The 15539-nt window shown below is 45.0% G+C and overlaps 1 protein-coding gene across 1 annotated transcript in view; it reads right to left on the bottom strand.

Moving 5' to 3' along the window:
* The window catches only part of LOC308313132 (protocadherin-18-like), a 44262-nt gene extending 29459 nt beyond the window's left edge, over nucleotides 1–14803 (bottom strand). Inside the window, exons 1-2 of the mRNA XM_080760059.1 lie at nucleotides 14697–14803; nucleotides 1173–1241 (exon numbers count right to left, since the gene is read on the bottom strand). Coding sequence (XP_080616185.1) covers nucleotides 1173–1241; nucleotides 14697–14792 — 165 coding nt within the window. The 5' untranslated portion in view covers nucleotides 14793–14803. The remainder of the gene's footprint in view (nucleotides 1–1172; nucleotides 1242–14696) is intronic.
* Between the last annotated feature and the right edge of the window lie 736 nt (nucleotides 14804–15539).

The raw sequence follows: 15539 nt of genomic DNA, 5'->3' as shown, positions 1-15539 counted from the left end.
AAATGGAACTTATACGAAGGACAGTGGTGGAAAATAACTATACAATTACAAGTACTGTACTTAACCCATTTTGGACGGGAAGTTCCGGGAACCCCTTTTGGTTGTTATAATTTAGCTATTGAAAAATAGCAGACCTACAAGCTCATAGCGCACCACCGAGTGGCGCGCTACGAGCTTGTAGGTCTGCTATTTTTTTGAAAAATCGTGAAAATATGGCACAAATCTTTGAATATATATATATTCTTTCAGAGCCAACGTTCTTTACTCAAATCTTTGCTTCTGAGGGGTTCCTGGAACAACGGGGGGTTGGTGGCCGATTACATATCATTTTTGGGGTTCTTGACATGAAATATGGAGCACCACTGATATACAGAAACATCTTTCAGAAAATTGTCAGAATTTAGAGGACATTTATTTTTATTTCGACGTCAGGCCTAAATGGGTTAAAGCTGCTATAAGCAATAATTATGTAAACATTTTAATTATTATTTATTTATTTTGGTATTCAGAAAGCCAGCAATGGGTAGAACGCTCCCAAAAAAGTTTAGTCTCTGTGACAGGGTTGGGCAGCGGTGGCCGAACGTTTTTTTTTTGCGGAGCGGTCTTGATATCGGAAAGGTCGCTATAGTTCGTATCCCCCGGACCGGCACGTTAAAATTACCACCGCTGAAGTGCCCTTGAACAAGGCATTGAACCTCTACCATGAAATGTTCTATGAGCAGGGCCTGGCTGTAAACAAGTTCTTGAGCTTAGTCCAGTTACCCTGGGTAAACATACCAGTACCTTTCCTTTCCTTACACATCTATATAGGGGCCGCAATCTGCATTAAAATAATCTGATGTTCCTAGAGAAGCTTTGTCATTGGTCCCTTAGATGTGTTACTTATTATACACTGACACGAAACAAGACAGGAACGCCCAAAAACGTCACATCCGGTTTTTTACCCTGGGCAGAAGTTTCTATGGCTGCCAATGCAACTTTTTCCAATCCTTAATCACATACCATGCCGATAATATCTAACTTGCGGAGGTAGCGTGCCTTATTGTCCACGGGGCAACAGATCTTTCAACGTATGGCATTGCAAATACGTTTGATAATCGCTACTCTGCGCAATATTGTTTTGGAAATGCCGCAAATTGCATTGCAGTGAACGAGAGCAAATCACAACTTACCCTGGGGGTGGTGACTCCGCCCTGAATACGCGTTTTCGTGTCAGTGTATGGGAACTGATTGCTGGCTGTCTGAAAAAAAAGAAAAAAAAAAGTCATTAAAACTTTGACATATTATTGCTTATAGCAGCTATAAAGCAAAGGACAACTTTAGTTTTTTTCAACCAACATTCATGTTTTAGGTTTGTTATTAGAGAAAGCAAAATATATATATATTTTTTGCTGCTTTCTTTCATTTCAGTAATTTTAGCTATTTTTGACAGCATTCCAGCATTCCAACATGGGGCTATTTGTTCCCCCCACAATTTGATGGCTAATTATTTATTATTATTTACTATAGTCCTTATATACTAGACCTGAGTAAATGACATCTGGACACAGTAGTTGCTTTCTGTGTGTCTGAACAAACAACTGCCTATAGGGCCTGCCATAGGCTCAATATGTCCGTTTATTGTCACCTCCTCCTTGGCTCCAGTGTAGTTTTAGTCCTATATATAGTCTCTTGAATATGTCTATGCCCATATATGGAGCTGAGTGATTTGTTTGTGACAGACTCCATATTTGGACGTATAGCTGCTTTGGGGACTCCTTATATGGAATATGTCTCTGGAATGTTGGTCTATTTTAGTCGACTAAATATTATAAGTTGACTTAAATCTACAGTTGATTTAGTAAAAATGTGTTTAGGCTGCATGGCCTCGATGCCGTCGTAATGACTTGCTGAAAATAGCCGATGGGAAGTTCCATGTCTTATATAACTGTTCAGGAGAGGATAAAAACCTTTTTATTTTTAAATCTAAAATGAGTTAATTACACAGACAGCTATAGAGCATGTCTGAAATAAATGTCAGATCTGAAATCGACATGTAAAATCTTTAAAATCTAAAATGAGTTAATTGCACAGACAGCTATATGTCTGAAATAAATGTCAGATCTGAAATTGACATGTACAGTTTTTAAACATTATAGGTGTGTAATGTTATAGAGACCACAGACCAGTGAACCTTTCAAGCCTGTTTTCTCAACTCAACTGTTTCTCTGCAAGACATTTCTCTCAGTCATATCTCCAAAACTGGTGGGTCAAACTGAACAACCAATATGTCAATTTGAAGCTATAATGATTCCCTGCTTTCACATGACATAAAAAAACCGGAAATTTAACCCATTCTGAAAGTGAACCCATTTTGGTGTTGGCATCATGTTATGCTTTAGCTATTGAAAAATAGCAGATCTACAAGCTCATAGCGCGCCACCGAGTGGCGCGCTACGAGCTTGTAGGTCTTCTATTTTTGAAAAATCTAAGAACGACTGACATTTTTAGAATCTGATCTCAGGTCAGAATGGGTTAATCAGACCAGTGTGTGTCCATGTGGAAACCTCGTATGAATCTGATCTCAGGTCAGAATGGGTTAATCAGACCAGTGTGTGTCCAGTGGAAACCTCGTATGAATCTGATCTCAGGTCAGAATGGGTTAATCAGACCAGTGTGTGTGTGTGTCCAGTGGAAACCTCGTATGAATCTGATCTCAGGTCAGAATGGGATAAAGACAATCAATGACTTATAGCCTCGGTCAGACAGTGTCATATAGTCTTTCAGAGCGAACGTTTTCAAATTTAAATTCAAATCTTTGCATCTGGGCGGGGGGGGGGGGGGGGGGGGGGTCCGCGGCCAAATACAGCTACATTCTGGGGGTCCTTGACGTGAAGAAGGACCACTGCACCACTGACACATAGCACCACTGACACATAGAAACATAGGTTATTCAGAAAACTGTTAGGATTTAGAAGACATACTTTTTTCAATCGGCCTGCAGGTCTAAAATGGGTTCAAATAACATGTTCTTGCATGTCATTAAATTAACGACACAATAACAGACGAAGTGGAAGTACAGTTCATCCGTGTCGCTCGCTGCAAGACGCAATGAAGAGCAAACTTAGCAGCAGCGTTATTATTATTATTATTAATATTATTATACCCCCCATGGTGTTTTAATTAGAGAACGCTAGACTGCAGCCACGGTACGTAACGGAGAGGAGAGGGAACAAATCACTACATCAACCCCACGGTACGTAACGGAGAGGAGAGGGAACAAATCACTACATCAACCCCACGGTACGTAACGGAGAGGAGAGGGAACAAATCACTACATCAACCCCACGGTACGTAACGGAGAGGAGAGGGAACAAATCACTACATCAACCCCACGGTACGTAACGGAGAGGAGAGGGAACAAATCACTACATCAACCCCACGGTACGTAACGGAGAGGAGAGGGAACAAATCACTACATCAACCCCACGGTACGTAACGGAGAGGAGAGGGAACAAATCACTACATCAACCCCACGGTACGTAACGGAGAGGAGAGGGAACAAATCACTACATCAACCACAGAGCATGAACGCAAACCCAAACCAGAGATCACGCACGCATGCATGCAACCACGCACGCACGCACACATGCATGCAACCACGCACGCACGCACGCACACACGCATGCAACCACGCACGCACGCAACCATGCACGCACGCACGCAACCATGCACGCACGCACGCAACCATGCACGCACGCACGCAACCACGCACGCAACCACGCACGCAACCATGCACGCACGCACGCAACCATGCACGCACGCACACAACCATGCACGCACGCACGCACGCAACCACGCATGCAACCACGCACGCACGCACACTAACTAACTAACTCCAGAGCCTTGTTGGCACACAGACAGTCTCCAGTGGGTTTGGGTCCTTGTTAGAGGGGGGGGGGGGGGGGGGGGGGCAGAGGAAGGGGGGAAATAAAGTGCTCGCCTGGCTCTTATAAGCTGCCTGACACAAAACCCCTGTTGTTCCCCCCCACCGAAACCCCAACAACCAACTTGGATTGATTAGGAGTGTGTGTGTGTGTGTGTGTGTGTGTGTGTGTCTGTGTGTGGAGGGAGTGTATAGAAAACGTGAGCTGTAATAACACCGGCCTATACTTAGAAGGCTCTGTTTTAAACAAAGACAGCCTATACAACCTGTGTGTGTGCGTGCGTGCGTGCGTGCGTGCGTGCTTGCGTGCGTGCGTGCATGTGATTTTCTGCTCATGTAAGCGTGTGCTGGCCAACCATGTTATGCATGGGTATGTTTGGTATGACAGGCAGTAGGGGGTTAGTAGGGCCCCCGCCGCCATGCACTGCTGTGTTTCATGTTTAAGTGTCCCCCGGTGACCGGCTTCCTGGGGTTGGACCTGATTAACTGTTGCGCGGCTCTTTAGAGCCGTCGCCCGGCGTCCGCTGAGCGCTGGCAGCTGCGGAGCGGAGCTGAGAGGAGGAGGAGTTGGAAACCATGACAGAGAGCTGTGAGAAAGAGAGAGGGAGGTCGGAGGTGGAGAGACCATGACAGAGACTAGTGAGAAAGAGAGAGGGAGGTCGGAGGTGGAGAGAGAGAGAGAGAGAGAGAGCGAGGGAACGAGACTTGGGGAAGGGATGATGAACGGACAGGAGCGTGGAAAGGTTGAAGGAGGGAGAGTAAAGAGTTGGATGGTTTACGGGTTTGGGTTTAGGTTTCATGTCAAGGCCCTGATTATTTATTCAGCATTTGGAACCGGACCACCATTTGATGACATTTAGAACTTTCTGTTTTTGTTGTTGTTGGATCCGCTAAAATCATCGGCAGCAGAACTACCCAGTCTCCATAACATCTACACCACTCGCTGTATGAAAAAAAAGCCCACATCATCATGGAAGACACCAGCCACCCCACAAATACCCTGTTCAAACTATACTCCCTTCCAATAAACGCTACCAGAGCATCAAATCTCGTACCACCTGTCTCAGCAACAGTTTCTACCCCCAGGCAGTCAGGCTGCTGAACATCTGACCTTGAACTGTATTGCACTGTCTTGTCACTTCACTTGCACTTTTATTTTCCTGTTTTTTCTTGCACTCCCATAGATGTTGTTTATGTCCTGTGTACAGTATGTAAGACTGAGAGTGCTCTGAGCAAAATAATTGTCATTGTATTTATACTCTGTATCTATACACATGACAAATAAACCTGAACCTGAACCCTGAACCTGAGATTTTGTCCATAATTCCATGCTGTATTCATGTATACAATACCATAATAGGAGAGATAACAGGCGAAGATCAAAATAACAATTTTTTTTTTACATGCTCTAATTGTGTATAGACTGAAGAATAATGTAAGAGTGTAAAATTAAATCAAATTGACACTTTCAAGACTTAAAGATCTATAAGGGTCTCATTTGGTTACCGACTTTCCATCATTTATCTGGGGACCACCAGGAACCCCCTCAGGAACCACCAGGCCCTCAGGGACCACCAGGAACCCCTCAGGGACCACCAGGAACCCCCTCAGGTCCCTGTCGTCTGATCTGTGAGATCGCACGACAACATTGGGAACGGCACTAGAGACCAGCAGCACCGGTCAGGAAAAATAAATATAAATAGACCTGCAGTCATTCCCCAATAATGACGGGACATTCAGACCCAAATAATAATGAATAATAATAATAATTAATTGCATTTCTATACACTTTTCCAAGTGCTCAAAGCATTCACAACGGTTAATCCATTCATTCATTGGGAGGTGAAGCGGCGAACAGTCGACGCCAAGCGTCCTCACTTCCCACATTCACACACCAACGGTGGCAAGCAAGGACACTTCGACATGTGGACAGGAGGAGGAGGAAGAGCCGGGATTTGAACCGCCGACTCAGGGATCAGTGGACGACCTGCTCTACCTCCTGAGCCACAGCCGCCCCAAATGACCCCCCCCTCTCCGGTGCCTATATGGTTTTAAGTGGAGGGTACGGTGCAGGGGGAGAGGTGTGCGAGGGTGGGAGGGTGGTCTGGACCGGAGGAATAGGGAAAGGAAAGGAAAGGTACTATGTTTACCCAGGGTAACTGGACTAAGCTCAAGAACTTGTTTACAGCCAGGCCCTAGTGCTCATAGAAAACATTTCATGGTAGAGGTTCAATGCCTTGTCCAATTAAGGGCACTTCAGAGGTGGTAATTTTTAACGTGCCGGTCCAGGGATACGAACTATAGCGACCTTCCGATATCAAGACCGCTCCGCAAACCGTTCGGCCAACCGCTGCCTCTTACAGAGTGCAGGAGAAGAGAATTAAGTAGGCCACCGGCAGGGTGGAACAGGGCCATGAGGTAAAACAAAAAAAGGGAGGGGACGGGGGGACGAGACGGGGGGAGGGGGGGATGGACAAAGGAGGGATTGAAGGCCAGGAGAGAGGAGAGGAGGAATGAAGGGCTGTGTGGGAGTTGGATGGCGTAGGAGGAGTGGAGCGCAAAAAGGAAAGAAAGAACCCAGAGACCTCTTCAGCCCACTCCTCACCATGCATGGCCTCTCTACGCCATTCCGTCTTCACACACTCCTCACCTCTCACCTTGTTGTGGCCAGAAGAACGAACCCCCCCTCGAACCCCCGCGATGATCGATCCATGATCCCGACATGTTAAGAGGATGCGTTGCGAGCTTTAGATGTTTGGTGCTTTGCGACGTTAGTGTGTGAATGTGTGGTGTGGGAGGAGAGTGCACACGTTCAATAGCAGCCATTAGTGTAGTCTCTCCGGTCTGTACAGCACATGTATACACACACACACACACACACACACACACACACACAGGTATGTGTATGATACAGTATACCAGTGTGTGTGTGTGTGTGTGTGTGTGTGTGTGTGTATATATATATATATAAGTGAGGGGCGCTCTTATCATCGTACATCATCATGGCGTAAAATAAACACAATCTATTTGCTCAGACACTATGACCATTCTTTTCGCTCCTATGCCACCAACACGTGGAACGCCCTACCAACAGTCATTAATTAAGACATGTGAATCCCTTGACTCCTTCAAAACCGCTCTCAAAGGGCACCTATGGACTAAAGAAAGATGCTGGTGCGGAAAGCACAAAGGAGCTGGCCAGATGTATGGAGAACCGAGATGACTGGAGACGCCGATGGAGGGCTGGTCTGAGGACGACGTAGAGAGATGGACGGCTGCAATTCGAAACTGGCCCCTGTAAAATCTGAATCCAAAACGTACGTATTTATTTAAAGACCTTATAAGCGTCGTGCAAAGCCAACTCGAGTTGTGACAAATCATAACAACAAATACAATATTTTGGACCAAACAAATAAGTACAAAGAAGGAAAAACAAAAACAAAATATTGTAACCTGCCGTTTTCTTCTTCTTTCTAATTATGTTTTTGGCCCGAAAAATGGTGTTTGTTGTCATGATTTCTCACAACTCCAGTTGGCTTCGTACGAGGCTTAAACAGGTCTTTAAATAAATACTTTTTGAAATGTCTTATGAGGAAAATGAACCGGGAATCATTTCCTGGGCCCTGGACTGCAAACGCTCTATTCGTCCCTGCAGATCCGTCAGCCCTGCAGCCATTGGCGGGGAGCGTTCCCGACGCTCCGCCATTGGTCGCCTGCTCCTCACCTCGCTCCTCCAACCGGCTCCTACATCTAGGAGGAGTGGAGTGGAGTGGAGCAGGCTATAGTGACACACAGCTAACCTCCAGAGTGGAGCAGGCTATAGTGACAGACAGCTAACCTCCAGAGTAGAGCAGGCTATAGTGACACACAGCTAACCACCAGAGTGGGGCAGGCTATAGTGACAGACAGCTAACCTCCAGAGTGGAGCAGGCTATAGTGACACACAGCTAACCACCAGAGTGGGGCAGGCTATAGTGACAGACAGCTAACCTCCAGAGTGGAGCAGGCTATAGTGACACACAGCTAACCTCCAGAGTGGAGCAGGCTATAGTGACACACAGCTAACCTCCAGAGTGGAGCAGGCTATAGTGACACACAGCTAACCTCCAGAGTGGAGCAGGCTATAGTGACAGGCTGACAGCGCGCCCTCCGTGCAGGGAAAGAGCACTCACGGAGTAACAACATCATTGCAAGAGTTGCTATAATTAATTTGTCTATTGAGTGAAACCCCATCATTCATTAAAGTGCATATTATTGTGAATTGTGATCAAGAGCAGGTAGTATTTCTATAGTATTCTCATTGTTATTCACTTATAGGTAGACAAGCAGGCTCCTCCCCAATGGGTTTTAGTTTTGAGATAGGCTACGGAACAAAGTAGACAGACTGTCAGGTTTTCATTTTGCTAATAAAGGTAGCCAGAATTGGGTGTTTGTTTGTTATGTTAGAGTTAAACATTAGGACGCTTTGATACGTTTTTGCTTTAGGACCTGCACACACTTGTATAGCACTTCACCTTTAATATTGTTTTCCACTATCTTGTATGCCACAAAAAATAAACAACTTTTGGCATTTTACCACCTTGCCTTATTTAAAATAACAGTCCTAGACTCAGTGAGTCGTCACACACACAAAAGCTGCATATATAGGAGGTGGCTGGATATTCCAGGGGCTTCTGGAGAATATATAGAGATACATTTGCACAGTAATGTTCTGTGCAGGAAGAGAGATGTTGCTACCAGCACGTACAAATTGACTGTCGGGGCTTCGCTAACCGTGGTGTTTAACCCATTTTGACCTGAGGACGATTCTACGAAAGTCTTCTAAATCCTGACAGTTTTCAACAAAAAATGTCAGTGCATGGTGCTCAACCTTTTTCATGTCAAGAACCCCCAGAATTATATGTAATTGGCCTTCGACCCCAATCCGAAAATATGTTGTTCCAGGGACCCCCCCCAGAAGCAAAGATTTGACATAAAAACGTTCGCTCTGAAAAAAATATACATTCAAAGATTTGCGCATGCAGACTCGTATTAGCAAAAATAGTAGACTCGTATTAGCAGATCTACAAGCTCATAGCGCGGAACCGAGTGCCGCGCTATGAGCTTGTAGATCTGCTAATTTTCAATAGCTAAAGCTTAAAACGGGGTTCCCGTCCTGAGAGAATTAAAGTTCATGCCGGGGGGATTTGGGACTAAATCCAAACATCTAAGGGCCGGTGTTCAATCAACTGAACAGGCAGTTGAACGGGAGGGGAGGGATGGAGGGAGGGGGAGGGAGAGAGGGGAAGGGGAACCAAGATGAAGGATGAAGGATCTGACAGATAGTAGGCCTACAGGTGGACAGACTGGGGAAATAGATGCATGGCTGCAGGATGACTGACATAATGGTATCATACGGTTTTCTGTGTTTCTGAAGTTTAAAGATGAAGAAACGTACTATTTTGACAGCTCGAGGTATAGGGTATGACCAGATTCAAACCAGTGTTGTTTTTTTTTTTTAATATATTTTTTATCCCACGATTTTGTAACCCATTTTTCACCCCTGTGTCAATCATCTACTGTGATCCTGGGCTCTACACACCCTCCGCCAACCTGGGGAGAGCAACGGACTTAACTCATGCTTCCTTCATGCTTGAGTGTCCAAGTTGCTCCTTTACACCTGACAGGGGGGAGTTTCCCTGGTTGGACGTAGCGCGTGAAAGGAACACGTTATTCCAACCAGTTCCTTTCCCCTCCATCAGGCTGTCCAGGGGGAGGCAGTTTAGAGACCAGGATTACTGCATGTTTTTGTGAGGGTACCTACCCTAGGGGACATGGGGAGAACATGCAAACTCCACACAGAAAGGCCCTTTCGCCAACCCCCGCCTTCGGGTATGGGCACTGATGACGCGGAGGAGGAAACACGCCGCCAGCACCCACAGTGCCCCGAGCGGGAATCGAACCCAGGACCACCAGTGTTGTTTTTGGCAGCAAGTTTAGTCATAGTCTTTGGAATTAAACTTCATTTAGTTTTAGTCACATTTTAGTCTAGTTTTAGTCGACTAATTAAGTGTCATAAGATTTTAGTCGACTAAATCTACAGTTAAAACTAAAATGTGTTTTGGCGGCCGGGCCTTAATTGATGTCGTCGTAATGACATATTTTTACACTTGCTGAAAATAGCCGATCTGTTATTTTCAGCATGCGACCAAGTGTAAAATTACGTATACTGGATCTCTTACCACTAAATAGTCCCTTCCTAACATTTGAGTCTAGTTTTTATTTGTTGACACAATTGTCAGTATATTTAGTCTTAGTTTTAGTCACCATAGCTTAGTTTTCATTTAGTTTCCATTTAGTTTTCATCAGTGGAAAAAGGTAGTGGTCGACGGACATTTTCCGTCATAGTTTCAGTCTGCAAACTTTTTGAAACAAATAAGCCATGTTTGTGTTTTCTAAATAGGCAGTGTGCCGTGTCAATTGTCAACGTTATAATTCTAATCACACCACGTAGAAAATTCCAACCTATTTTGATTGTCCACGACAAATATAACCCTTCCTTTAAAAAAGAATGTTGTCTCACATTGTTATGATCATTATAGAGTCAGAGCAATAACTTGACTCTCTCCCCCGTCAAGAGTTCAGAGCTATAATGAATGTAGAATTATGTGCATGATGTAATTTGCATGCAAATGTGTACAAATTTGACTACGTTTCTTTTTAAATAGTTTATCAAAAATCCTCCCTCTGTACCCCTATGGCCTAGGGGATACTTCTAATGTTATTTTAACAGGCTTATAAAAAAACACACCTTGCATGAAAAGTCACAATGAGAGAGCTTTACAACAGAAAGCCAACAATTGGGGGGATTAACAGTATTATGGCATTGGTTCACTGCATGATGCCTGCCAGTCACAATGTGGTGAGTCTGGGACAGGGTCCTGGGGCTCAGTTTGTGGGAAGACCTGGAAAGTCTTGGAAATGAGGGACTGTCCCTCGGAAAGGGGGACAGTTCTAGTCACCCTAATATACCTCGAGGGGAAATGCCTCTGAGATACCACTGCAGTAATGTCAAACTCTTTTCTCTCTTCAAACCCGGAGAGAAATCCAGTGACCTCATATCCAATCCAATCCAATCCAATCCAATCCAATCCACTTTATTTATATAGCACATTTGAAATGACATTTCACAAAGTGCTGTAGAGAAAGTTAAAAGCTAAATACACTATAAAGATAAAACATAAGACACCAGCAACACATGGAAAGGACTGCACATAACAACAAAGCCCACAGAAAAACACAGAACTCTCAAACGGACTTATAAAAGCAAAGGTGTTACAGCTGGGTCTTAAGGCGAGATTTAAAGGTCTCGATGGTGGGGGCCAGTTTCACAGAAAAGGCTCGGTCACCTCTGTTCTTTAAACCATTCTGACCTGAGATCAGATTCATACGAGGTTTCCACTGGACACACACTGGTCTGATTAACCCATTCTGACCTGAGATCAGATTCTAAAAATGTCAGTCGTTCTTCGATTTTTCAAAAATAGCTAAAGCATAACATGATGCCAACACCAAAATGGGTTCCCGTTCAGAATGGGTTAAACGTGCCTTTTTTGTGACCTGGAGATTCAACTGGCCAGCAGAACGCAATGACCTTGAGGGAGTATAAAACCTCTATAAGATCACTATGAGATCATAGCTGCAACTTGGGAGGGTTGTGTATCTCAATTGTACAGTACAGTATGTACATCCTGAATCATGATGTCATGATGATGTGTTCACAAACTGGGCACATCTAGTAACTTGCTATCTATATCATATTTCTCTCTTCATCTTCTCAATTTAGTCGTTATTCGAATATACTGTAGGCTCCAGGCAAGGTTAATTAAATAAGGTTAGGAAGCGAAGACCGTATGGTGGACTCCATGTTGCTCCCTGGAAGGACAGAAGACCGTAAGGTGGACTCCATGTCCCCTGGAAGCAAAGAAACATTCCTTGGTCTCATTTACGCATGTTCGTTTCCCTTCCAGGGAGCAACATGGAGTCCACCGCACGGTCATCGGTTCCTACATAACCTTACTTAATTAACCTTCCTTCCAGGCCCCTTCCTCCCTATACTTCCTTGCAGGTGTTAGCGATTATACTAATGAAGGCTCCGTTACATTCTGGTCCAACAGAGTCAGGGTGCTGCTGTAGTGCGTGTTGGCTCACATACTGGAAACACTCTGCTTACTACACCAGTGGGTCTCAAAGTGTCCTTGAGTGGGTTCCAAATGTGCAATGTAACTCAGAGTGTACAAATGGAACCGAGTGGACCCTTAACCCATTCTGACCTGAGATCAGATTCAAAAAAATGTCTTCTACATCCTGACAGTTTTCTGAAAAAGCTATGTTTCTATGTCAGTCGTTCTTCGATTTTTCAAAAATAGCAGACCTACAAGCTCGTAGCGCGCTACGAGCTTGTAGATCTGCTGTTTTTCAATAGCTAAAGCATAACGTAATGCTAACACCAAAATGGGTGCCCGCCCAAAATGGGTTAATGGACCATTAGCTTGCATTTGTACACTCTCAGAGTTGTGGGGGGGGGGGGGGGGGGGGGTCCTTGAAATAAATTTAAAAAGTTTGAGAGCCACTGACTGTACACTAAATGGAACATGCAGAGCCTTAATTAGAACTATCGGTAACACCTGAAGTAGGGAGTCAGGGGCCTGGAAGTATAGGAATAGTTTATTGTGTGTGAGTATAGTATATTATAGAGCCTATTCCCAATTTCCCCTTTCACTAGTATAAGAGACCATGGGCTGTATTTTACGTGTCTTAAGTACCAGGTCTTATTACTTAACTTAAGACCTGGAGGCGTGATCAATGCCATTTGGCTATTCTGAGTGGCCAAAGAGCATTGATCACGCCTCCAGGTCTTAAGTAATAAGACCTGGTACTTAAGACACGCAAAATACAGCCCCGTGAATGTGGAATGGAGTGGATGGAACCCAAGGTAGGGCGAGACTCAGGGTGGGGGGCGTATAGTCTCTGGAGATGACAGACATCTTTGCTCTACACCGGATTCCTAGAGAATCGAGGCGGAAGGAGGAGGTGGTTGGGGTGGAGGAGGATGGTACAATTTGAAGAAAAGCGAAAATAGCCGATCTACAAGCACACAGTACTCACAGTCAACCGCATGTTTGGTCTGCCGTGAAGCAGAACAAACAGCTTGTTTGAGAGATGGCAGGTGTATTTATACTGTGGTGATTGGCTGTGGTGCTGATGAGAGGAGGCAGGTGTAGAGGATAAGGGGTGATTGTGAATGGGGAGTGGAGGTGGGAGGTGGTTGAGAACAGAGTGGCAGTGATAAGCAGAGGAGGGTGGTCTCCTCTCCTGCAACTATACGTTGTATAAATACAACCACCCACCCCACCCCCCCGCTAGCAGCCTCGATCCGCCCACGAACAACAGCGTCCAAACGTGTTTGCCGGAGCGCCCCGGCTATTCTAAATAAACCGGATGCACCACCGCCGAGCGTTGCACCACAGGGTTTCTGCTTTAGAGCTCCCACAGAGAGGCTGCATGTCTGGAGCTAAACGAGACATTCATCACCTTTGCTAATCAGCAGACATGTTGTCAAGTCTGCATCTCTAAAAGCAGACGTTCATAATGAGCTACTCTCAGTTAATAAGTAATTAATTCATATCGGCGGTGCTTTTCCCTGTGCCAAGTGAACGGCAAGCAGGCAGAGGGGTGGGTGTGTGGGGGGGCCCTTCAATGGGCACGTTATCGACAAACTCCGATAAAAAAGACATGTTGCCGCATGGAGTGAAAACCGATGCTCCCGGGGGGCGGGCTCATCAAAGGGAGACGAGAGCGAGGAAAAGGAGAGATACAACGAGATCACAGGTGCAAAAACAAGCAGGCACCTACAGGGTATAGAGCTGCTGCAGTCAACACTTACTGAGGCGAGAGCCATGTGTTCTGTTGCACAAATGCACACCTTGTGCACACAGACTAGACACACAGACGCATGCACTCTCTCTCACACACACACACACACACACACAGACGCATGCACTCTCTCTCTCACACACACACACACACACACACACACACACACACACACACACACACAGACGCATGCACTCAAGCAAGCACGCACACAAATGTACCGGATGTGTGAGTATAAACAAAATAGGCCCATTCTGTTGATATTTACCGTTGATATTATTATTATTTAGTTTTTGCAAATATTTCGCAGAATTCCCATAAAACTCACCCATAATTATTTTTTTAAGGTTTGCACGATTATGAAATTATGACCGATATCCGATCTCCGATTATTTGCAGGGTCATATTATCTGCCGATAACGATTCTGACCGATTAACAAAGCCTGTTAATAAAGTATTCAATCTATCAATAAATAGCATAATACTTTTGTCAGTTTTCACAATTTAATGACTATGAATGAGTACATATGAGTATATATTTATTAGGTTAGGATGCCTCTCGAGCGTCTCCCTAGGGAGGTCCTCGATGCATGTCCCACTGGGAGGAGACCCCCGGGACAGACCAAGGATCACGTCCCACTGGGAAGAGACCCCGGGGCAGACCAAGGACCACTTCCCACTGGGAGGAGACCCCGGGGCAGACCAAGGACCACTTCCCACTGGGAGGAGACTCCGGGGCAGACCAAGGACCACTTCCCACTGGGAGGAGACCCCGGGGCAGACCAAGGACCACTTCCCACTGGGAGGAGACTCCGGGGCAGACCAAGGTGCAGATGGAGGGATTACATCGACTCACATGGCCTTGGAACGTCTCTGGATCCCCCAGGAGGAAGTCACTTGTAGCTCTTCTCCCAACATTGATGACACAGGTCGGTTCTTTATAAACGGGCATTTATTTCGGGCATTCTTCTCATCCCTCAGTTGTTCCATCCATGCCGTGAGAACTATATGTTCACACAAAATAATAAACACATAATCAACAAAGTGTATCACAGTACAAATATTGATCAAACAAATGTAGAAACACATGTATAAATGTGTGATGCGCGGGTGAACGTGTCCATCAAAACATCAAAGACTAATCTAATGTAAAATACCTCGTTGGCCGCTTGTTGTGAAAAGAGGTTCTTGATGCTTGCGTGAGTCTTTAGAATGTCTCTTTGACCATTTCTCCTTAACTTCTGTTCTTTATGACTTTAGCAGTGCTGCTGCTTCCTTGTGTAGACCAGAGTCTGAATGAGAGAGACAAAGTTTGTAGCACCTGAGTGCAATGCCAGGCAATCATGCATCAATCAGTCAATCATAGTCCAGTGTTGCTACTGACAGACAGGGAACTTGGTTCTGCCTCAGAAAGTTATCATCACATGGCCATGAATTGTTGTATTTTAGCTATTTTAGTATTTTTAAAGTAAGCATTTTAATAACAGCACTTATACACTAATGTTGCTCTGTTGAGGGAAGTCTGGAGCACTCTGGTGGAGCTGTTGCCCCCGCGACCCGACTACGGATAAGCAGTTGAAGATGGATGGATGGATGGATATATATATTTGCTGGTGAAAACCAATTAAATAATCTGTATTATTTTGAGACCGTTCCGATATACCGACATGGCATTTTTATGGCCTATTCCGGTTATGCT

The sequence above is a fragment of the Protomyctophum bolini genome (assembly GCF_963924005.1).
Source record: "Protomyctophum bolini genome assembly, chromosome: 3".
NCBI lineage: Eukaryota > Metazoa > Chordata > Actinopteri > Myctophiformes > Myctophidae > Protomyctophum > Protomyctophum bolini.
This window is presented reverse-complemented; position numbering and strand designations above follow the sequence as displayed.